The sequence below is a fragment of the Propithecus coquereli genome, unplaced genomic scaffold, assembly GCF_000956105.1.
Source record: "Propithecus coquereli isolate 6110/MARCELLA unplaced genomic scaffold, Pcoq_1.0 Scaffold1, whole genome shotgun sequence".
NCBI lineage: Eukaryota > Metazoa > Chordata > Mammalia > Primates > Indriidae > Propithecus > Propithecus coquereli.
In genome coordinates this window covers 2,693,208-2,718,698 of record NW_012133857.1, presented here as the reverse complement: position 1 = coordinate 2,718,698, position 25,491 = coordinate 2,693,208, and the positions used below count along the sequence as shown (strand labels likewise).

General features: G+C 40.1%; 1 protein-coding gene across 3 annotated transcripts in view; it reads left to right on the top strand.

Moving 5' to 3' along the window:
• Window positions 1-562: 562 nt before the first annotated feature.
• Window positions 563-25,491, top strand: part of SCN10A (sodium channel, voltage gated, type X alpha subunit) — an 84,479-nt gene continuing 59,550 nt past the window's right edge. For all 3 annotated transcript variants that reach the window (XM_012645934.1, XM_012645863.1, XM_012645792.1), the window contains exons 1-7: window positions 563-832; window positions 2,375-2,502; window positions 5,372-5,452; window positions 19,898-20,026; window positions 20,950-21,041; window positions 23,157-23,348; window positions 23,812-23,878. In XM_012645934.1, the coding sequence (XP_012501388.1) occupies window positions 563-832; window positions 2,375-2,502; window positions 5,372-5,452; window positions 19,898-20,026; window positions 20,950-21,041; window positions 23,157-23,348; window positions 23,812-23,878 (959 nt within the window). The remainder of the gene's footprint in view (window positions 833-2,374; window positions 2,503-5,371; window positions 5,453-19,897; window positions 20,027-20,949; window positions 21,042-23,156; window positions 23,349-23,811; window positions 23,879-25,491) is intronic.

Below are 25,491 nucleotides of genomic sequence, written 5' to 3'. Positions count from 1 at the left end.
CCACAGGTCTGATCTAGTTATGGAGAGAAGTATTCACCATGAAGAAAGTAACCTGGAGGTCCAAATGAAGTTCAAAGAGAGAGAGAGAAATGTTGAAAATGTCAATAAATAAAAGGTTATGGTCAGAAAGTAGGATGAGACTTAAAGTAGATCATGAGCCACAGTCTTTGATGAATGTGGGAGAGTGTCTGGAGCTCAGTGGTTCTAGAAATGAGGGAAGAGGGCAGTATGGCTCAATTTGGTGATGGTGGTGGTTTGATGTTACAAAGTGGTTAAGAATCAATGACGTAGAACGCATAGGGAGCAAAGACATGATGCCGAAGCAGCTGGAGTAGGATGGAATAAACAGCCTACCCTGAGAGCATTGCAGGAGAATGGGTTCCTGGCAGGAGCCCAGCATGAGTTAAGGGAAGAGCCAGAGCCGGGGAAGGTGGGGAGGAGATGTTCTGGCAATCGAGGTGGGACAGATGGTAGGGACAGGGCCAGTGGGCAAGTTGTCACCTTTCTTTGGTTATAGCCACTTTCATAAGAGTATAAATACTTCTCGAAGAAGAATGAGAAGATGGAATTCCCTTCTGGGATCCTGCAAACTACCAACTTCCGTCGGTTCACTCCAGAGTCGCTGGTGGAGATTGAGAAGCAAATTGCTGCCCATCAGGCAGCAAAGAAAGCCAAAGGAAAGCATAGGAAGCAGAAAGACCAAAAAGAGAAGCTTCGGCCTCAGCTAGACTTGAAAGCCTGCAACCAGCTGCCCAAGTTCTATGGCGAGCTCCCAGAAGAACTGGTTGGGGAGCCCCTGGAGGATCTAGACCTCTTCTACAGCACACACCGGGTAAGAGCTACCAGTGGGAATGTCTGCTCTCAGCTCTTGGGGAGGAAGTCTTGATCCCACTCAGCCCAGGGAGTCCTCCTGAACCCTGGGTGATACAGCAGTCTGCTAAAGACTCAGTTAAAAAACATATCTAACTCACTTCTTTGATGCTCTCTTTGAGTCTTTATGACATTTTGATAGAGGCTAATTAACCCCAAGTCCTCATAAGCTGACAACTACTGCAGAGCTTGTGGGGAAAGTTGGCTGTTCCCTAGGATGAGCTCTGGTCTAGGGCCTCCAGAGGTGTTGGCTCTCTTTGCAGGTGGAGAACAGAGATCTTGAGGTTGTGGGAGGGGAATGGAGGCAAAGGGAATAAAAAGCAGGATGATTTAAGCCAGTGGTCCTCAAACTATTGTCTTGGAACCCATGGAGTCCCCAACGCCCTTTTAGTGGATTCCTGAAATCAAAACTATTTCATAACAATACTTTGATATCATTCGTCTTTTTCATTCACACTCTCTTATGAACATACATTGCTGAATGTATAAGCTATTGATGGGAGATGGCATTATCACTCTAACAGCTACTGGAATTCCCTTGAATGTGTCCCTATGTTTTAAAATTTCCTACGTTTTTAATTTTCTTAGATAATTTCAATAATCTTGGTTTCCAATATACTTATTGCTTATGAAATATTGTTTATACTACTTTCATAAAAGACCTAAATATGTGAAAAAACAAAATATAAAAAAATAAAATTTCCTAAGTTTTAAATTTCTAATATGAGATATATATACACACACACATATATAATATGTATATATACATATACATTATATGTGGGGTCCTCAATAATTTTCAAGAGTAAAAATTTTTGAAATCAAACATTTGAGAACCACTAGTTTAAACAAGAGCTTCTCCATGACAACTAGCTCAACTGTATTATATCTTAAATCTTCTTCACAGCCAAAAAAAAACATGGTGAATACACGTTTGGGAATTAGGAAGGGCAGAAATCAATCACCTTTGATATGGTTTGTAGAGAACATGAAAAGGCACTGGAGTATCTTTCTCCCTTCTCTCCCCTGCCAAGAGCCTATATCCTGCTAAATGTTCAGAGAAAGAAAATAGGAGAGAGTTTAAGTGGCAGAGACCTAGGAGGTGGAGAACCGAAGGAATATTACAGGACCAGGGATGATCCTCTAGTCAGAAGAGAAATCGAATGCAACCAAAACTCCACCATCCTGCTGCCAGGATCCTCCCCTGGGCATCTCACCAGCCCCAGGGGCAGCTGCCTGTCCGTTAGAGCACTCTCAGTGCTCATTGTGGTGCACAGTCAGCCATGGAGGCTGGGGTCTTGCAGGTAGGGTGAGGACATGCCTTCATCCCGGACCCTCTCCAGCTCCCTGCACCTCTGTTTGGCTCACATGGGTCCCATTGCCCCTGGAGACTTTCTTGATCATGAGCCCGAGATGACACCACTCAAACCCAGAAACAAGGCTGGGTAAGGACTCTTGTTTCTCATTGGAGGTCCAATTTCTGTTTTGTTTTGTTTTGTTTTAGACATTTATGGTGCTGAACAAAGGGAGGACCATTTCCCGGTTTAGTGCCACTCGGGCACTATGGCTATTCAGTCCTTTCAACCTGATCAGAAGAACGGCCATCAAAATCTCTGTCCACTCATATCCTTTGCACAATTGCTTCTTCCACATGTTAGAATCAGGCCTTGTCCAGTACCTTCTTTAGAGCTTAGCAGTAGAGCCTTTGTCCAATTGAATCCCAAGACAAAGAGGTCATTAAATTGAAAAAATTGTTTGTGGCTTTAATGTGTCCAACGCCCCAAGGCAGTTCACCTTTGGGTTCACCTCAGACTAATCTGGACACACCTGTGGATGCACAACTTGAAAAATGTCCTCTTTATGAGGGGAGGTTTGCTGATACTCCCAGGCACATTCTCACCTTGGTATGTGGTTTGCTGTCACCACAACATAACAAGTAAGAGGACGCCAAGGCTTCTCTGGGCAGATTAGATAGGCATGGGTTGTTACTCCATGCCATGGCCACACTGGGGAGTGATGCTTACTGGCCAAAACAGCCATACTTCCCAGAAGACAAAGAAAATAGACCATCATGGGCACAGCACACATTGTCTCAGCGGGGCCTCATTGGTCATGGGGCACTGCCAACATCACAAGTTACTCTAAAACTATCAGCAGGTTAAAAATGTCAATAGTCTGAGGTTCATGCCACATGGGAATGTAATGATTAGAAGCACATTGGTCAAATGTCTGTGTTATACTAATAGGTTTAGGTAGTATTATAAGCCGCCTTCAGGTTTTTTCCTACTGCAAGCCAAACTAGTAGAAAAAGACTTTGGCTTGGTTTCCAAGGATCTTCCCTGGTGACTGTCCAGATTGGAAGTTCATAATGACAAGTTCAGCCCTGGATTCCAGGGGATTGATGTGCAAGAACAACCTTGCCTCAGTTGCCTGACAGCTGGTAGCCAGCCTCTTCTTAGAAGGCTCCAGTAAAAAGGAGCTCTCCCCATGCCCCAACTCTGAGGCAGCTTGCTAGATTGCTGGACAGTTCTCATAGAGCCGGTAACTCTGCACACTCAACACGAAATTACTTGATGAAGTTGCATTACATTTGCTTTTTCCATGTTTTTTCTTTATGGCTAACCAGCAAGCATTACATTTTATGAATTGAATCTTGAATTTCCAAATTCTACTGAAGAATATTTAGTGATAATAGCAGGCTCCCACTTGATAAATACTTCCTGAGTATCAACACTGCCATGGGTACAGAAGCCTCTGAAGCAGGGATTAGCATCTGCATTTTACAGATAATGGAACTGATGCTCAGAGGTGCTAAGTAAATGCCCAGGGTCACACAGCTAGTTAAGTGGTCCAGCCTGCATCTTGATTTGTACAGCATCTTCAGTGAGGAAGTAGGCAGTCGATGGACATGAATCAGGGTAATTATTCTCTCAGTGTGTCATTTCTACTTGGGTAGTTGCTGCTTTTTAAAAAAATATGTGCAATTACAGAGAAATTACAAATAAAGAGAAACAGCAACATACAAACTCCTCTTTATGGACCCTGGTTGAATTACATTTAGACGAGTAAGGAACAGCTAATTAGAAATAAAATCCCTTTAAAAGAACCAAGTGACCAGTGAATATTCTTTTCATCTTGAGATTTGATGAGTAAATAATTGCTTGGTGGAGTCCCAGCTGGACAGAAAAGCTGTAGAGGGGTCCCCTTCTCACAAAAGTCTGTATGTTAATCTCATGAATTTGGCAACTCCAGCCCCAAAAGACACTATTCAAGATGGGGGATTCTCAGGGTCCTGTTACCGATATTTCATCAAAATTATATAATCCCAATCACATTTGCTATGAGTGCTTTCATAAGTAATAGCATACATAAGATATCATATTACTTTTGAGGGTTTATAGAATTGGGGATATGATTTTAATTTAATCCTTGGATTAACATTTCCCCCCATGCGAACATATTTCTTAATTGTAAGTCAGCAGGAAAATGTGATTTAATTAATAGAGTTTCCCTTTTCAAAATAGATGTGTTCTTCAGTAACTGTAAAACAAGGCACATTCAAGGCATCTACCAAAAACTAAAATAGATTTAAATATTTCTGCTCAAATCAAAATTATGAAAGATGAGTATTGTACTCTCCCTGTAGGTCGAGCTTATCTTCAGGCTTTTTCCTTAGGAAGTATTGTTAGGAGCCCAACTAGTCCTAAGAAAAAATGTCCAAGTGGGAGAAATTTATCTTTGGATTCTCCCTACTAACATTTCTTTCCATCTATTTACCACTCACCTTCCTTTCAATGTCTCCTTCCCCTGGGGTGATCCCTTTGCCCGTGCTCCGCTCCTCTCTGGCTATTCAGGGCTCTCCACTGCAGCCTAATCCCATTTGGAGCCTTCTTCCTGAGCCAGTATTTTAACGCCCTGTGCCTGCTTCCACCATTCTGAGCCAGAAGTCCCTTTCCTCAGTGAGACCGATCCCAGCTAAGTTAGGAAAACAACCTGACTAAACTAATCCCCACAAAAGCTTATACCCCTCCACTTCTCTCTAACTTCCTAACTTCTCTTTGTCTTTTAGAATAAAAGATACATTTGCCAGCTGATATTTCAAGCCACCTTGTATAGTGAAATGAAGGCTTCAGAGCAGAAGGACATTTTGGAAAAGGGATCTAGTTACTTTCATCTCGTGCAGGGGGTTACCAAATAGATCTGAGTTCACATCTCAGCACCATGGTCGACTAGCTTTATGAACTCGGAAGTTATTTAAGCTTTGTCAGCCTGTTTTCTCAGATCTAGATCGTAGATAATAACATCCACCTGTATCAGAAATAATGTGGACAAAGTACTCAGCCTAGCACTCAGTAAATGTCAGCGGTTATTATGTGACAAGACTGTACGAAGCTGATGTTAGCTAAGAGTTCTGAACTTAATCATTTGGCATCAAAGTAATTCTGGATGACATCAGGGAGACACGGTGACTCTCAGCTTTTCCTTAACACAGGCCTCTCAGGTGGTTCAGTTTATTTATTACAGTCACTATTTTGGTCAATTGTGTGTGCATGACCCAAAATGACCTTCCAGAGAGAGTTGAGTGAGTAGATTTGCTATCATTATTTTATCTTCTTCTCTTTTTGTCTTCTTCTTTTCTCCCTTCACTTGACAACCTTTGTCTTTTATTAATGCTGCCAGGTCTCACAAGAGTAATGCTGAATCCTATTGTCTATTTATCTTTGTATAATAATAATTAGGTCTCTTCTTCTCTGGACTTTGTTTCATAAACACGCATGTGATTTTCAGCTTCAAGGAGATACAGATTTGTGGTTCTCAACCTTGGCTACACATTGGAATTCCCTTGGGAGACTGTAAAAATATTGATTCTCGAGTCCCAGCCTCAGAGGGTCTAATTTCATTGGTCTGGGTTGGCTTTGGCAGATGAGTCCTCCAATCCCAACATACACACACACACACACACACACACACACACACACACACGTACACACACACATACCTGATGAGCGTACACATGAATGAAGTTTAGGGAAGGCCTACCCTGAAAGAGAAGCAGAAGCAAAATTGAGATAGAACTAGGAACAAATGGCTCTGGAATATATTCAGAAAATAACTCATAAATGAAGCTAAGTTATCATGGCTCATATGCTTCAAAGTGAGCTTAATATTCCTGAGGTTATTCTAACTTAGGTTAGTGGATGAAACTTCCGTAGTTTCAGAATGTGGGGCCTTCCCAAAAACATTTTGCACCAACACATCTGGAGAGATGCCCCACCTCAGGATGAGTCTGACACCTTTGAGTGTAATAATAGGAGCTCTGCAAAGCTTTCTCTTTTTTCCAACTTTTTTTTTTTGCTAACTATGACAGTAATACATGCCACAACAAAAAACATTTTCTATTTCTGTAAATAAATTAAAGGAGAAGACTTATGTTGTCATTTTAATTGATACTGAAAAATCATTTGATAAAGTTCAATTTCCACTTATGATTCAAAACTCTTAGAAAAATTGAAATAGAAGGAAATTGCCTCATTCCGATAAAAGGCATTCATTTTTTAAAGGAGAAAGCATCATATTTAACTGTGAACATGGAAAACTTTCCATTTGAGTTCAGAAGAAAAAAAGCAAAGATACCTGGTCTGAGTTCAACTTTGTAAATGAAGTCCTAGCCAGTGTAATAAGGCAAGGAAAAGAAATAAAAAATGCAAGAATAAGAAAAGTACCAAAGATGTTGTGATTTACAGATATTAAGATTGTGTACATAAGATATCCAACATAACCTAGAGGTGAACTATTAGAATTAACACAAGAGGTATCTGAGTACAAATTAATATACGTAAATCAATTGCATATCTATACGCTAGCAATCAACAGAAAATAAAATAGTTTTTAAAATACCATTTACACTGGCATTTTAAAATGTCAGATATCTAGCAATAAGATTATCAAAATATTAATATGAATAAGATCTCTGCAAGAAAAATTATAAGTATTGTGTAAAATTAAAGAAAACCCAATAAATAGAAATATGTATTATATTTTGGATCAAAAATCTCAATATAGTAAGGTCTCCCCAAAACGACTAATAAATTTAATGTGATCCCCAAATCAAAATTTCAACAGGCATTTTTGGTATTACTTGACTAATTGACTCTAAAATCTCTGTGAAAATGCAAAGAGCAAACTGTAGCCAAGACATTTCTGAGAGCTTGTTTGGAGGTTCTAGCAGGGGAGTGCAGCTGCTCATATACCCTCGACAATGGAAGAACAGTCCTCCTCTATCAGGGAAGCTCATCCTCTTCGACAGATCTTCGGGAGGAAGGAGACACCTGCCTAGCCAGCCAGATCAGCCAAATCAACCCTGGCGATCAATGGGGTGACAGATGTTGCAGCCAGATCGCCCTGACATCCACCAAGACGTTTTTGAGGGAGAAAAACAAAGTGGGAGAACTTACTCCACTGGATGTCAAGATTTGCTCTAAAGCTCTAATAATGGAAACTGTTTAGAATGCCATTGGTATAAGATGAGTCAGACCAGTGTGACTGAATAGACAGTCCATAAACCGACCAATGCATGCACAGACATTTAATTTGTGACAGAGGTGGCATCCCAGAACAGTGGGGAAGGGGTGGTCTTCGGTAAATGATGCTGAAGAATTAGGCATCCCGATGGGAAAACTGTAATGAACATCCAACCTTCCACCACACATGGAATCATTTCTAGGTGGATTAACTCCCAACTTTCTTTGTAAAATACAAATATATAAAGCCTTCAGAAGAAAATAAAAACAAAGAAGAATATCTTTATGAACTCAGGTTGGGTAAAGCTTTATCACATGTGACGTGAGAAGCACTAATCACAGAGGAAAAGACGGTTGCATTTTAGTATACTAAAATTAAGAATGTCTGTTAATCAGAAGACAACTTTAAGAGAGGGAAAAAGCAAGCCTGCTGAGTGGAAGACAGCTGCGTCACATATATCTACAACGTGCTTATATCCAGAGTAATGAATGCTCACTAATCAATTAGAAAAATATCAGAGCAATTGTAAAACGAGCAAAAAATTGAATAGGCACTTCACAAACTGGAAATCCAAATGGCCAATAAACATATGAAGGTATTCTTAACCATCTTTTTTTATTAAGGCAGTACAAATTAAAACCACACTGACTAATTATTACACACTTATCAAATGAGGAAAATTTTAAAGTGTAACAATACCAAGTCTTGGGAAAGACTGGGAGCAACAGAAACTCAGATGCTGCTGGTGGGAGTGTAAATCTGGACAACCTCTTTGAAGAGCAGTGGATGTCATCCTGTAAAGGTGAAGACTCACATACACTGCGTTCCTCTAACCGGGTACTCTTAGTACCTGCACGTAACATAAATAGGTACTAGTGAGCACCAGAATACGGCTGCAAGAAAGTTTATGAACATTGTCTATAAAAACCAAAAACAACCTAAATGTCCATAAATCTTTAAATACATTAACTATATTCTAAAATGAGATAATGTACAGCAATAAAAACGAATAAACCTTAGCTCTGCACAAGGATGTCTTAAGAACATAATATTAAACCAAAAAAGCCAAACACAAAGGATTATGTAAGTATGATTCATTTATGTATAATTTGAAAACAAGCAAAGCTAAGCTATTTTAGTTTAGTTTTAGGAGGTAAAAATATAAATAAAGCAAGGCAAGGAAAGTACCGAAAATTAGGAGAATCACAGCCTCAAGGGCAGAGGAGAGAGGGTGCAACTGGGGAAGTGCTTGTGAAGTGCTCATAACGTTCCATTTTGTGACATGGGCAGCTGTCATACAAGCTGCTGTGGACTGAATTGTGAACCCTCAAAAATTCATATGTTGAAACTCTAACCCCCCATGTTACTACGTTGGACATAGGGCCTTTAAGGAGGTGATTGAGGTTAAATGAGGTCACAAGGGTGGAAGGCCTTATCTGATGAAATTAGGGCCCTTTTAAGAGGAAGAGACCAGAGTTTTCTCCCTTCCATGTGAGGCCACAGGGAGAAGGTGGCTGTCTACAAGCCAGGAAGAGGGTCTTTACCAAACCCCAACCATGCTGACACACTGGTCTCAGACTTCCAGCCTCAAGAACTGTGAGAAAATAAAATTCTGTTGTTTAAGCCACTTAATCTATGGTATTGTTAGGGCAGCCAGAGCTGACTAATACACAAGCATTTATTTTAAAACAACTAATTTATGTTTTATGTGCATTTTTATTATACATGTTACATATCATAATAAAAAGCTTTAAAAATAATTTTTTCAAAATAAATAGCCATTACACAAAATGCAGAATACTGAGAAATATAAATCGGAAGATATTAAGTAGAGAAATCATAATAAGGTAGAGAAATCATAAAATTATGAAATCAGAGTTAACATGGCTGAGATCATAAAACATGTAAAATTTCTATCCTTCTGAACTTTTAATGAAAAACATTTTTGTCCAAAATGAGTTATTTGGGAGTTATTTGGGGATTCTGGTTAAATAAGGAAGATCGCATGCATATGTTTCCACCCTTCGAAATGTCAATACAATGACAGCATGGGAATAAGAACAGTATAAATACACATGAACAAAGAGAAGGAGAAAGGAGAACACAGAGGATAAATGATGTCAAAACAATCTTGGAAGACCAAAAGTGGGTGGAGGAGTGGTAAATCATTCAGCAGATCAGGGCCTGTTAAACCACAGTACCTGCAGAGGGGAATAAAAATGAGAATAAAAGCATTTTACCCCCTACACAGCCCAGAGGCCCTGGAAATGTTGACATGATACAAATAGCAAAAAATGGGAGCAGAAAGAGGAAAGAACATGGAAGCACAATAGCAAGAAATTAAAGAGCATTCTTTCAAGTTGATAAATCAAGAAATGGAAAAATAATTATATTCAATAGTACAAAGGTAAGCATGAAAAAGATATTATTAAATACCGTCAGATGATGGATAAAACAGGCAGAAAAGGAAAGAGAAGTACCAAGTGAAAATAAGAGATATTGTTTAAAGAAATAGCACCACTCGGAGCAATGTATTATGTAATTTTAATTACAATTATAAATTAGTAATAATAAATTCATATTTACAAAGGTAACTAGTAGAACAAAAATACAAACACTTCCAAATATTAGAAGAATGGTACACAAAAAATAAAGTAAATAAAACATACCAGATGAAATATTTTAAAAACAAGTACATAACAAAGTAATGTAAGTAAACTAAGACTAAGCAAATCTGTCATGTCAATAACTATAAATGGATTTGACTCACCTACTTAAAAAAATTTACATTGCATTACAAAGCGATACCCAACTCTATGTTGAATAAAAAGATACTCCTGGCTGGGCGCGGTGGCTCACGCCTGTAATCCTAGCACTCTGGGAGGCCGAGGTGGGCAGATTGTTTGAGCTCAGGAGTTCGAGACCAGCCTGAGCAAGAGCTAGACCCCATCTCTACTAAAAAAAAAAAAAAAAAAATAGAAAGAAATTATCTGGACAACTAAAAATATATAGAAAAAATTAGCCAGGCATGGTGGCACATGCCTGTAGTCCCAGCTACTTGGGAGGCTGAGGCAGTAGGATCGCTCGAGGCCAGGAGTTTGAGGTTGCTGTGAGCTAGGTTGACGCCATGGCACTCTAGCCCGGGCAACAGAGCAGCACTCTGTCTCAAAAAAAAAAAAATAATTTTTGGATGAAAGACAAACTACAAACTAAAATTATAGAATTTCTAGGGAATAAATGATAAAAAACCTGTAGGGTGTAGTTGAAGATACACATAATTCACAGCATAGAAGCATAGACTATTTATATCAGTAAAAACTGAGAAGAAATTAAGTACCTAATATAAAACTAGAAAAAGAACAATAAATTAAATGAAAGAAAAACAGAAAGAAGAAATTAATAATTATAAAAGAAGACATAAATTAGAAAATACAAAAACAGTAGAACTAATACATTCAAAAGCTGTTGTAAAAAATATGCACAAGACCTTTATGACAGAAAATGACAAAACATTGAGAGAAATTTTAAAGTACCTAATAAATTTAAGGATCTCATATGTTAATGGATCAGAAGACTCATTATTGTTAAAGTGTCGGTGCTGCCCTATAGATTCAATGACATTCCAATAAAAATCCCATCAGCACCTGTTTTGTAGAAATTGGTGGAATAGATTTGACTTACATGGATGAAGCAAAATTTCTTTAACTATTGTCCTATTAATAGACATTCATATTGATCCTAATCAATGTAATCCTTATATTTTGCCATAACTATTAAATCTCAGATGAATATCCTTACACACATATCTTTGTACACATATGTGGATAAAATTGAGGGATGAATTTCTAGAAGTAAAATTGCCAGGTCAAAGGGAAGTACATTTTAATTTTTGAGATATTGCCAAATTGTCTTCCAAAGTTGGATGAATTTTCATTCCCACTAATTATTAAATCCATCCGTTCTTTACCAGATTTTATGTTAACTGCATTGTTGACACAATTTCCTTTACAAACATACTTTGAAAAAATATGAAATATACAAATTTATTTTTCTGGCCCTAGTTCTAGGAATTTATGTGGCTGGACTTGGATAATGCTGAACATCCTTGGCCTTGTGGAAATGATCAGACTAAATTTTCTTTTTGAAACGCAAGCTGGTAATAGCCCATTGTTGTTGCTGGGAGCACAGAAGAAGACAGTAAATGTCCCTGAATAGACTGGGGCTCCAAAGATCATGCCATGTATTTTTGAGAAAAAATTTAAATTAAAACCAGTGAGGAATCAGAAGCCAATCCTATCGTGTTCCTGATACAACCCTTCAGACATAAATATTTCCTATCCCTTATCTTCCCTCCCTTCCATTATTCCTCCCTGAAACATTAACTTTGCATTATTACCTGCTGATAACAGTAGCTCCATGCCTCCCTCCCTGCTTGCCTATTCGTCTGCTTGTAGGAAGATATTATAGATCTATACTCCAATGTTTAATCCCTTCTTGTGCTCAGAAAAAAAAAAAAATAGAGATTCACTGGGCCAAAGTTGGGAAGAATATGCCAGATTGGGCATGAGGAGGAGATGAAAAGTGTTGGGGGTAGGGTGCTAACAGTGGCCAGAGCAGAACTTTCCCATTATCCCGCTGCCCTTGACTCACAGAGAATCATTAAAGGAGCACTTTGATGACCCTAGGACACCCACCACTAATCATATCGAGATTCTGGAAAAACAATGGACAAATTACAGCAATTTGGTTTCAGGGAAAACCACAGTGGAAAAATAAATGTTTTCTCATCTGGAAAAGAATACGTGAAATGAAGCTGAACCTATAGCAAATGGGAGAATGGGTGTCTGGCGCTGCATGCACAAAGAATTGCTTTGTGTGGTTTCAAATTTATGTGAATGCCATCTATGATATCGTATGCATGCTTTATCTGATGCTTTCTTTAAAATTTAGATTATGTTTTCAAGATTTGTCTAAATGAATACATGCAGATCTAAGTCATTCATATTTTACTCCTATATAGTATTCCATAAACGTATTCTCCCGCATTTTCTTCTAAAAGTCAGTTTTTCTTTGCACATTTAGGTATTTTATCCTCCTAGAATTTACTTTTTTATGTGTATGGTGTGAGATAGGCTTCCAAAGTCCATTTTTCATAGTGGTTGTCTCAACATCATTTTGCATAGATCATCATTTCCCAAGTGGTTCCTACCACTGCCCACATCATGCCTCAGATTCCCATGGTTACTTGAATCTGCTTCTCTCAGTAACCTATTTGCTACTCCCCAAGTCCACAGTGCACTGATTTAAATGCTTTCCAAAAAAATTGACATGGTTGATTTTTGTGCCCCTTTTTGCTTTTCTTCTTGAAAATTACCTTGGTTCTTCTTGTTTCTTTACTTTTCCTACCAATTTAAGGGGAATTTTCAAGCTCTTTTCTTACAGCTCTGTTGAAACTTTGGTAATGCACTGAGTTTATTTATTACCTCCAGAAGGATTACCACATTTACAATATGAAGACTTCCCACACATCAGCATGGCTGACCTCTTAATTTACAAAGGACTTCTTTTACATATTGTCCCATAACACTTTGTAATGTCTTCTTTCTAGGTACATTGCAATTGTAGCCGTCTTTTTGAATGTTTATTTTTATTGTAAAAATCTCAATCTTATTCATTTCTATCTGTTGATTTTGCATCCATCAACTTTGCAGGGCTCCTTACAGTTACATTTCTCTATAGATTTTCTTGGATTTTCTATTTAAACAATTATATCCTCTGCAATTAATGATGAACTTATTTCTTCCCTTATTATCCTTATACCACTTGTTTATTTTTCCTGTGTTATTAAATTTGCCAGGACCATTAGCACAATGCTGAATCAAAGCTATAACAGTGAACATATTTCTTTTGCTCTTGATTTTTAAAAGTGTTGTTCTAATTTCTATTACCATGATGTCTGTAGGGTTTTCATAATTATTCTTTATCAAGTTTTGGAAATATATTTTCATTTCTGGTTTGTTTTTAAGATTTTCATTATGAGTGTGTGCTGACTTCTATCAATATTTCTATATTTATTAAGGTTATTATTATATAGTCTTTCATCTGTTAATATAGTGGGTTACATTAATAGATTTGCTAGTCTATTTTTAATGGTTCCAGCTGATAATTTTGTTGGATTCAATTTGCCAGTATTTCATTTTACCTATTTTGCTAAACGAGGCTAGCCTATAATTTTCTTTTATAAACTGTCCCTTTGGGATGTTTCAACTTTCAGCCTCACTATCTTCTTTCCTTCATTGTCCCTGGGAACTCCAAATTATTGTTACTTTGTTTTGCAGAGCAATTCAGCTCTTTCCATCCCCTACAATGTTTATCAACAAGGGATCTAAGGATCTCTATTGGCCACCAGAAGTCTCTCAATACCCTCTAAATCATTTGAAAGATTCAGAAGGAAAAGCAATGCCATAATTTTATGCACAGATATTAATAATTTAAAAATCTAAAGTGTAAGATTATGATTTTCATAGAATTTCTGACCTTTTATGTTCTCAATAGCACTGTATGTGCTTCAAGGACTGACTTAGTTCATTCTGGTTAACATGGAGTCAATGATAGGCCATTTATCTTGACTAATGTATTTTATTGTCATCTGATAGTTGTTTACATTTGTTAAACTTGCACTTGCCTTTGTTACTATTGCATTGCATAATATCGCAATTCAAAAAAAATGAATAATCACTTCAAAAGTAGTTTGCTGAAGTAAAACAATAATGACAAAAATAGAAATATAAATCCTACAACATGAAATAAAGTCACAAATATAAGTAATGAATGGACTCTATCACAAATATAAAGCATAAATTTGTCTGTCATGAGACAAGTGGGCAATGGATGTAGATAATCTCACAAAAACAGGCAAAAATATGTAAGAAAATAGGAATCATGACAATGAATAAGGACAATTGAATTTTACTGAACCAATGATCTTTTGGTCCTAGTACCCAGTTTATTATCTGTTAACGTTTTTGTCAAATAATGAAATAAAGCTATCAAAACTTCCATATTATTTTCCAATAAAGCTTATCAACCTCGCTTTTAAGCCAATTGACTGTCTCTAGTACAAGCTCAAAATAAGGCTTTCTAGTACAAAATTGTCAAAATTTGATGTTAAATGTTGAAAGGACAGCAAAACTATAGAGTCATCATTCATCCTCATATCAAAAACAGGCACAATTGCACTCTTGCTGATAAGATATGAAACCAGTTACAAAATCAATTACAAATATTATGGTTGGAAAGGAAACAAGAAAAACAACTGATTGAATTTCTCAATCAGATATATTGTATTCCTTATAATGTGACTGGCATTTGAAATCAATCACTATTGATGTATGTGAACAAATAGACATTTTGCTTTATAGTTAAACAAAACTATGAATAAATCAGTTGTCAGCATATGTTCACTATGTATTTGAGAGAGAAGTATTCAGTCACTTTTTGTACTATTTATCACGAAGCTAATTTTAAAAGAATAGTTTAATTAAAGATTAGTTTTAAACTATGAAACAGACTTTAAAAGGTATGTTGGCTTGTGCGCCAATGTTTGCAGCAGCATTATTCACAATAGCCAAAAGGTGAAAATAACTCAAATGTCCATCAACAGAATGGATAAACAAAATGTAGTATATACATAAGCAACAGAATACCATTCAGCCTTAAAAATGAATGGAATTCTGATACATGCCACACATAGATGAACCTTGAAAAAACATTACCCTAAGTAAAATAAGCCAGGCATAGAAAGACAAATATAGTGTGTTTCCACTTTTATGAGGTACCTAGACTAGGCAAACTCATGGAGACAGAAAGTAGATTAGAAGTCTCCAGGGAGTAAGAATGGGGAGTTGTGGTTTAATGGATACATTTCTGTTTGGATGATGAAAAAGTTCTGGAGATAAATAGTGGGTGACGGTTCCTCAACATTGTAAATGTACTTAATGCCACTAAATTGTATACTTAAAAATGGTTACAGTGGTCAATTTTGTTATGTATATTTTACCAAAAATTTCTTAAAAGTGGGGGAGTGTTGGCCAGGTGTGGTGGCTCACACCTGTAATCCTAGCACTCTGGGAGACCAAGGTGGGAGAATCGCCTGAGCTCAGGAGTTTGAGGCCAGCCTGAGCAAGAGCAAGACCCTTGCTGGGCTTGGTGGCATGCACTTGTAGTCCCAGGTGCATTTAGCTGGGCATGGTGGCATGCACCTGTAGTCCCAGCCCAGCTGCTCCGGAGGCTAAGGAGGAGCCCAGAGTCTGAGGTTGCTGTGAGCTAGGCTGACACCATGGCACTCTAGCCCAGGCAGCAGAGTGAGACTCTGACTCAAAGGAAAAAAAAAAAAAGACAGAGGGGAGGCTGTTAAACTGACATGAAGAAACTCCAGCCACATGGTCAGCAAGGAAAGGCATCACTATGTAAATAGAAGAGGCTGTTTCCAAATGCCAGTACATACCTTATTCCCAGAAAACAGCTGGGGGTCTATAACATGCCTCCAGATCCTGATTTGCTGTTGAGGCGCATAGTGGAAACTGTGAATACAAATTGATTGTGGCCACTTAGTGTATGTCTCCTTGGCATGCTGGGCTGAAACGGAAAAGTGAGTAAGAAATGCTGCTCTCCCACACTGAATTGCTCTGGCTGGCAAAAAAGAAAAAAAAAAAAGCTTGCACAGTGTTTTAAAAATAAGGAGTGAAATTTTTTAATTACCATTTTTATGAATACAAATTGTAGATCTCAGTGATCCATTCGGGATTTTGGATAGTATAGATCTTTGATTTTAGTGTCTAAATATCAGGACTTTTAATGATTAGACATGAGGATTTCTTAAAACAGAATAGGGGTACAAATGGCTCAATAGCTGAGAGTTTGACTTTTTCCCAACACCCAAAGATTTTCTTCATTCACCAGAAAAAGCACTTAGGAAGAAACACATTAAGCATATTAAAAAATCACACCCCAATTCTGCAAGCAAAGATGAAGAAATACCTTGCAGAGCAAAATACCACCAAAGAGAGCATGTGACCACATTAGCTACAGCTAAGCGAGGCCACTTGTCCTCTGGTGAAACACTGAAAATAGTCTTTAGAGAGAACTCGCTCCGTAATTTCTGGGTCTGTGTTTGATCTGACAAGCCAGAAATATCCGTCAAAGCTTCCCAACAACCTATAATTCTGAGTTAAAATTTTCTAATTTAGAAAACATAAAGAATGGGGGGAAAAAAAATAACAGGATATGGACGCTGACAGCTCAAGCAGCTATGCAGCCAGATACGGATTTATTTCATGAATGGTTTCAAACACTATTTCTCCTCTCACAGATATTTTAAAAAATTACTGTTATTCACTTTTTAATTTGATTTTTACTGTTATTTAAGATACATATGTTCACGATTTAAAATGTCAGTTAGTTCTAGAAGGATTCTAACAAAAAACAGCAATTTTATTTTCCTCATCTCTTTACCCTGAATCTCATCTTTCCAGAGGCAACCACTTTCGGCTTTTTTTTACCTCTTTCTTCCGATAGCTCCCTGTCTCTAGTAGTATAGTCATATTACTACTTTTTTAGTTTTCCATTTCAGATTTTATCTATTGGTTTTTTATTATGGAAAAAATGAGGGCCACGTACACACACTCATTTCCTCTCACCCTCCTCTTCCTGTTATAATTTTTGGTTAGATCATCAGACAATACGTACAGTGTCTGACTACAGTATATGATTACATCAAAGTACTGCTAAGCAAATGCTGTTTACAGCTGTGTCATGCAGTACACTTTGATTACATTTCCTTTTTGCACAATGTTTTTGCTTTTCCTGGAGTTAATAAGGATTTTATTTTTATTTGCTCAGTTTCCTATATATTTATCCCTAATTTATTCCCACACTCTTCTCCAGATGTTTAATTCTTTCTTCAATTTATTTGGCCACATCAGTTATCCATCTGCTCCAATTTTTCCTACAGAAATCACTCCTAAAGTCCTTCATCTTCTGACTTATTCTAACCTAGATATTCTCTAGGCCTGATGCACAGCTCTTCTCTAGAGATTTTTCTTCCTCCGTCCTTTTTTGGGATTCCTTTTGCCTCTCTCCTTATTCCGTGTTTTTCTTTTTATTGGTTGCTTTCTTGTTCTGGTGAAGCATATTCTCTAGTAACATTCTTAGAAGGGTAGCTGGGAAGTACATTTTCTGAGACTTCATCTATCTGTAATTTTGTTTATTCTGCCTTCATCTTTAACAGTTTGGCTGGGGAAGGACTTCTATATTAGAAATTAATTTCCTGAAAATTTTGAAGCCATTGCTAATTATCTTCTAACACCCAAGGCTGCTATTGAGAAATCTGATGATTGTTGATTCTCAGTCCTTTGTACGTGACCTGTTTTGTTTTCCTCCTCAAAAAAAGTTGTGGTCTTCTCTTTGTGTACAATATTCTGAAGTCTTGTGATGTTATGCCTTGATTCAAGCTTTTTTTCATTCATTTTCCTGAATATTTTGGGCATTTTTAACAGAATACTTAGATCCTTCAGTTTGGGGAAATTTTCTTGAATTATTTCTTTGGTAATTTTCTCGAGTCTATTTCTTTATTTATTTCTAGACCTCCTATTAGTCAGACATTGTACCTACTGGTCTGATTCTCTAATTTTCATACTTTTTATCACTTCTTATCCATTTCTGCCTTATGTTTCACTTTCTGTGAGATTTCCAAAACTTTATTTCCAGTACTTCCATTAACGTTTTACTTTTGCTATCATATTTTTGTTTTCAAATTATGTTTTGTTCTTTGAATTTTTTATAGCCTTCTGTTCTCTTATACACGCAACATAGTCTCGCCTCTTACTCTCTAAAAACATTAGTAAGGTTTCTTCTTCTAACTTTTCTTCTGCTCCTTGCATTGTCTCTTTTTTTCTTCTTTCTTCCCCCCACCCCCACTTGGTTGCTTTGGTTTTTGGAGTTAGAAGCTTCCTTCAAATTCCTGATGCTGCTTGGCTGGCTGTTCAGATTAAAAGTGTAGCATCTTCATGGGCTACAGACCTGATTAGCTTCTAGGAACTTAACAAGGGGCAGAAATAAGGAGGGACAGAAATGAGGAGGGGAGGGAGTTGCTTGACTTCCAGTATGTAAATTTTCCTTCACACGCATGTTTCAGTACACAACTGTCTCCCTCTTGTTCAACTCTTAAGAGAATGAACATCCAATCCGTCTCCAGAGCAGAGGAGGCAGTTTCTCACTGAATGGATGGTATTAAGTGGGGTCTCGAAAGCCCAGCTGATTCTTGTAAAAAACTTTCAAACAGTCCTTTCAACCCCCCTTGCCACCGTCCCCCAAGCCCCACTTTCAGAGGCTCGCAGCATCCCTAAGTTCTGAGGCTCTGCAGTACAGCTCGGCTTGCTTCTGGGCACTCCCCACTCCCAGCCAGTTGTCAGCTTTCCTTGGTCTGCTCCGTCAGTTACCAGTCGTCAGTCTACACTCTAGTTTCCAAAATGCTATTGCTGTGTTCTCCGTCATCTTTGTCCTAGTGGGTTTATGCCTTTCAAAAAAATTCTGTTACTGACATTTTAGATGGGTTTCAAAAGGAATGGAGGTAAATGCATGTGTACTACCTACAATATTTAATCAAAAAAGTCTTCCTCTTTTAATACTAGAGTTTATGTTTATAATTTTATAATTTAAAAAATATTAATGTAGCCAAAATTACTGTGATTTATGTGTGCACCCAAATTCCCTAGGTCAGTGGTTCTCAAAGGGTGGTTCCCCAGGCCAGTAGTATTAGCATCAGCTGGGAACCTGTTACTCTGAATGTTTGAGAACCACTACCCTACTCCCAGCCTCAGCTCCACATTTATCTCTTCAAATCCAAACCCAACAAGGAGCCAAGCAGAATAAAAGAGCTATTTTGAGATAACTTCCTCTATTAGGATCCATCCTCCTAAGAAAATGTTTGTGGATTTAGATGCTTTATTCTTCCATGACATCTAGGCAAGGAATGCAGACAGACCAGGCCTGGCATAAGAAGAAAAGACAGTTGGAGGTAGAGAAATTTGGAGTGGAGACATGTAGCCAGGCCTTGTCCCTCTTCCACATCTTCCACCGTCACCAGGTTGGGAGATGAGCCTTTAGCTTCCCACAGGGAAGGGAGCCTCTGGGAGCCTCATGGAATAGGAAGATCCTTGTTCTTCACCTGCCACTGCCCTCTGCCTACCTTCCAAGCAGCAGAGTTGCTGGCTGCCCAGGCACACACATGCATGCACTCCATTCGTCTGTGTGGCTCCTCTGTGTCCCTCAGCCTGTGTCTTGTCTCCTTGCCTTACCTTCTTCCCCGTCATCCTTTGGTGATGTTCTTTGCACTTGTGTCCTTGGAACAATCACAGAAGCTCAGCCCTTCCTCCTGGAGGCAGAAGGAACCACCTGTGCTCTCTGCATGGCACATTTAACACTCCTTTTCCACCCTCCTTCCCAGACATGTCTTCACTGTCATTTATACCTTTGAAGCCTTGTTAAAGATCCTGGCAAGAGGATTTTGTCTAAATGAGTTCACTTACCTGCGAGATCCTTGGAACTGGCTGGATTTTAGCGTCATTACCTTGGCGTGAGTATTTTTCCATGTCGGTTTGTGTGTATGTCCGTGGGGGGCTTATGGGTGTGTCCAGATTCACATTCTGGGAATGTTTCCTCATCTAAGTCCAGCTTCCTCACTTGGAACTGTATGGCTTGGGGTTTTCTTGCCACAGAGTGTTGCTTTGGAGCTCACTTTCCAGGGTTAGTTCCACGCCCACAGGGAGAAGTCAAAGACTCGAATCTGAGCTGATAAATGGCTGTCGAAGTGGATCAGACAAGGCTTGGCCTATACCCATGTACATGGAGATCTTTCCCTGAGGAAGCAGTGTCTGAGGACACTGGTTGGCCAAGCCCTCATGTTTCAATAGCCATCCATGTGCACACAGAGCCACCTAGATTGCAATGCATCTTCTCAAATGGCCCATTCTGAAAGATACTGCAGTAATTAAGTCAGTTTCAATGTCAGTCTATAGATGGTAGTGCCACTAGCTTCTCAGTGTCTGTTCTGGGTCCCTAGTGGGGCCCAGAGACAGAGTCTCCCTCAGTTGCCTGGGCTAGAGGGCTATGGCATCAGCCTAGCTCACAGCAACCTCAAACTCCTGGGCTCAAGCACTCTTCCTGCCTCAGCCTCCTGAGTAGCTGGGACTACAGGCGCATGCCACTATGCCTAGCTAATTTTTTTGTTTGTTTGTTTCTATTTTTAGTTGCCCAGCTAATTTTTTCTATTTTTTTTTTTTTTTAGACAGGGTCTCGCTCTTGCTCAGGCTGATCTCAAACTCCTGAGCTCAAGCGATCCTCCCGCCTTGGCCTCCCAGAGTGCTAGGATTATAGGTGTGAGCCACCGTGCCCATCCCTTAATAGGTTCTTGTTACCCAAAATCATCTTTATTTATGCTGCACGTATTCCCCAGAGCCTCTCCTTGCAGAGATGCTGACTTGACTTCTTGTTCTACAGATACGTTGGTGCAGCGACAGATCTCCGAGGAATCTCAGGCCTGCGGACGTTCAGAGTTCTTAGAGCTTTAAAAACAGTTTCTGTGATTCCAGGTGAGCTGCTTTAACCAGCACATTTATTCACAGAGCATATGTGAGTTTCCTCAGACTAACGCCCTTCTTTGGTTTTCACAAGAACCCTGTAAGTTTCCAGGGCAAGGACTATTGTCCCCACTAAGAGACACAGAAACTGAGGCCCAGAGTGTAGAAAACACAAGGCCAAGGCTCCATGGCTAACAGGAGGCAGAGTGACCTGGAAGCCCAATGTCCTGATTCCTAGGCCAATGCTCTGTCCACGTACCACACACCCTCACTGTCAATAAATGATAAGTGGGTCATTTCTGTTCTTGTCGTGGGATTCAAGTGAGACTTGCGGTTGGATTCTCATTTCTGCTTTAAACTGAAGGTTTAAAGTTGGAAATGGGGAAGAAGGGAGAAAGCAGTCCCAGGCTCTGATGTCTTCACCGTTTTCAAAGTTCAAAAACCTTGGGTCCCAGCCCTGTCTCTGGATCCTCAGAGGAGAAAAGAATTAGGTAATTCTTGATTACTGAGAATTCAAAACCAAAATTAGCCCACCAAAGTTCATCTTATTGTATCTCCAAGGTCTCTATTGTCACCAGTAGCCCAGTGACTACTCCTCATCCTCCATGAGGTTGATGGTGGTGATGGTGAGGCCAGAGACAAGGTCGATGCCCTGAAACGGGACTCAATGCTTCCACTCTGTGGCTGGCGGGTGATCTCCCCTCACCCCTGAGCTCCGTTCCCTCCTCTGTAAAACAGAAACACTCATTCCAGAGTGGAAGTCCCTTTCTACTAGTCCACATCTGGCTGTGCAGAGAAAGACTGGAAACTCTGTGCCAGCTTCCACTGGGTGAACTTTTCCGTGAACAGACCCGCTGTTCCGCCCCTTAGTGTCTCTCTCACCTGCTCTCAGCCAGGAAGACCTGAATCTTGTTTACAAGACTTGGCCTATCCAGACTCTCTCTCTTGCCTCATGTCTCACCTCCCCGACCTGCACCGTGTGCCAGAATCTCCCCGCAGTTCCACAGGTACTCTGTGCATTCACTCACTTCCCAGCCTGCATCTCTGCTGCCCCTTTCTCCAACATGGCCCTCCTCCTCGCTACTCAATTCATTCTCATTCCTCAGGGCTCTGCCGAGGTCTTACCTCCTCAAAGAGACTCCCCGCTCTTTCCCAACTTCCTCACACTGCTCCCACCCCATTCCCATCCCCGTGCTTCAGTTGAGGGCTGCTCCTCTGTGTGTCCGTCACTCAATAACGCGGAGTTTCCCCTCAGCTGTCAGACAGCACCACCACTCAGCTCCTAGCCCAGGGACTGACACAGGTGGTGCTCAATGGATTATTTGTCAACCAAAATGACAAGCCAAAGACAGCTCCCAGACTGTTCCCGTTGTCGGAGCTCTGCTCTTTCTGCTATCTGTGAAGCTGCTCTCCCAAAGAAGTTGATTTCATTTGCCAGAACAACAAATTATTCCTCCTTAAACAAGCTGGGGCCTCATTTATGCTGCCAGCTGTGCTTGGTGTAGATTCTGTTTCTGCCTCAGTGGCTCTTTCATTGCTTCTCATAGTCCCATTCTATTGCTAAATTCAACCCTCTGTGTCTTTGTGCCTCTGTCTCTGTCTCCCATTTTCTCTCTCTCTCTCTTCCCCCCACCCCCGTCTCACCCTATCTCCCTTGCATCTCTATCTCCCTCCTCCCTCCACACACACACTCAGAGGAAGATTTATGTGTTCCAGGCCTCGGGCTGCCTCCCAGAATTAAAAGGGGTGCAGAAAGACAGATGCCAGATAACTGGAGTGTAGTTAGTAGCCTCATGCCTAGTGAAGAGCCTGGAATACAGTAGGTATTCAATAATATTTTCTAATTGAATTGCCAGTGTAAGGAATTTATTAGCCTTAACATGATGAGAAATGTTTTTCCTGGGTTTCAGTTGCCTCAATTTTATAATGAAAAGAGTAGTCCCCGCCTGCATCTCAAAGTAATTGCAAGGTTAAGATGAGAAACTGGGCTTGGAACTGCCGTGGAGTATGGAAATACTTCCTTCTTACGTGTGGGGGTGAGTGAGGGTGGAAGTGGCCAAGATGCAGGGGTGTGCCCTGTTCGTGCTGCCTCGGCCATGTGGAAGCATTGCTGTCATCTTCCTATAGGGCTGAAGGTCATCGTTGGGGCCCTAATCCACTCGGTGAGGAAGCTGGCTGATGTGACCATCCTCACCGTCTTCTGCCTAAGTGTCTTTGCCCTGGTGGGCCTGCAACTCTTCAAGGGCAACCTCAAGAACAAATGTGTCAGGAATCACACAGCTCTCAACGAGGTGGCCAACAACTCATCTCACAGAGAACGTGAGTAGGATTTATGTCATAGGGATCAAGGTCTGGTTGGGACCTTGGGACCATATGCACATAGGGACAAGGGGTGTGAAGCCCCTGTATGTGTGCGTGGACATACATTTTGATTCCTCTTTCCTGCTGAAATTCCTCTTTTCTCCTGAGTTGTGTTTTACTTTTGGGTACCCCATTTCCTGTTGTCCAGCATCCCTTTTGCAAGGAAATGAGCTATAAATCCAGAGGCAAGTCATTCTGCTTCTGCTGGGGGAGGCTGAGAGCTGAAGTCACTGCTCAGCTCTTCTCTTCTCGGGTGTGGCTTTAACCCTTCCAATGGCCCAGCATGCCCACTGAGTGCACGTAGCAAAGGCAGCTCATCTCCCTCAGACAGAAGACTTAAGAAGTGTTGCCTTTGCCACAGAAGGCTTGGGGTGGAGGCTTCAGAACCATCTGTGAGGCTTTCATTTCTTTTTTTCTTTGGCAGATTTCTACATTAATAAGCCAGGCACTTCTGATCCCTTACTGTGTGGGAATGGATCTGATTCAGGGTGAGTGCCCCACCCATGACAAAGCACCAATGACCAACAGTCCTTTCTCCATCTTGTCCTCAGTATCTTCTGGGCAGAGACTGGGTTACAGGTCCTGAGGGAGTTGTAGAAACAAATAAGTCATGGTCTTTGTCATCCCAGAGCTCATGGGAAGGGAGTGAATGAGTTAGCTTTTGCTGTGTAACAAATGATTCCAAGATTTTGTAAATTAAAACAGCAACCAATTACTTAGCTCATGATTCTGTGCATCAGCATTTTGGACTGGGATCAGCTGGACATTGGCTGGAATTGCCTGGGCTCATTCGTGTATTTGCAGACAGTGAATAGATCCACTGCGAAATGGCTGGCCCAGATGCCCTGTCTCTTTTCTGTGCGGTCTCTCATTCCCCAGCAGGCTATCCTGGGCCTGTCCTCATGGCAGAGGCAAGTTTCCAAGAGAATGAGTGGAATTGTGCAAGGCTTCTGGGGCCTAGGCTTAGAACTGACACAGTGTCACTTTTTCTATATTCTATTGACCAAAGCAAGTCACAGGGCAGTCCGGATCCAAGAGGTGGGAAAATAGACTCCATCTCTCAATGGAAGGCGCTACAAAGTCATATTACAAAGGAATGTGGATACAGAAAGGGGAAAAATTGTGGCCATTTTTGCAAATTATCTACTCTAGGAAGGAACTAATATTTATCAAATATGTTTGTGTCTATTGCTTTGTATTTAGTCATCACAGCTAACTCTATCCTATAGGTTTTATTATCCTCACATAACAGATGAATAAACATATGCATCACACATTGCAATCTCAAATTCTTACAGAGGCCAGACACATAACAACAAATGAGTGGAACGGGCCAGGTGGGAGTCTGGCAACTGAGAGTTCATGCCCCATCTAAAGGGGACGTCCACTGCTCAGTCCAGCTTTCGGTTGCCATATGGAAATGTGGGTTCATTGCTTTTAGCTCTTCCAACTTTTAAAATGGAAACAAGAAATATAGACTTGTATATAAAATCTCCCAACTATAAACATTGGCTACCAATTCCAAAAAATATCTACATATTGTTGGATCAACAAAATATTTCTGCAAGCCAAATCCAGCCTGAAAGCTGCCAGTTTGCAATTTCTCCTACAAGCACATGAAGATGCTACACTGTGGAGAAAAGTGCTGTGCTAGAGGCTCCACGGGCTGGGGAAACACAGTAAGGTGATAGTGTGGGACAAAGGAAAAGGTCTGGGAAGGCTTCCTGGAGGCAGGTAGGATGTTTCCAGGCTGGATGAATAAGAGATAGTTTGAACAGAGGTCATTCCACGTGCCAGAGGAGAATGTAAAACAAAGCTAAGGGGTGCGGACCCCTCAGCTCTGCCAGCTGCTTTGGCATTGGAGCAAGATGTGAGCCGAATGAGTTCAGGCAAAAGATCAGAAAGGCCCATTTCTCCCACCTCCATGGCTGGGAGCCTGGAAGACCAGAACTCATAATGCCCTCACTCCCTGAGAGGGTTGTTCCGACATCGGTTTTCATTTGCTTTGGACTTAAATTTAAACCAAGAGCCCTTTCAATGTCCTTTTCTTGTTCAGATGATGGTGTTTCCCAAGGCAGTGGATCCAGAGAAGCCCAAGTAC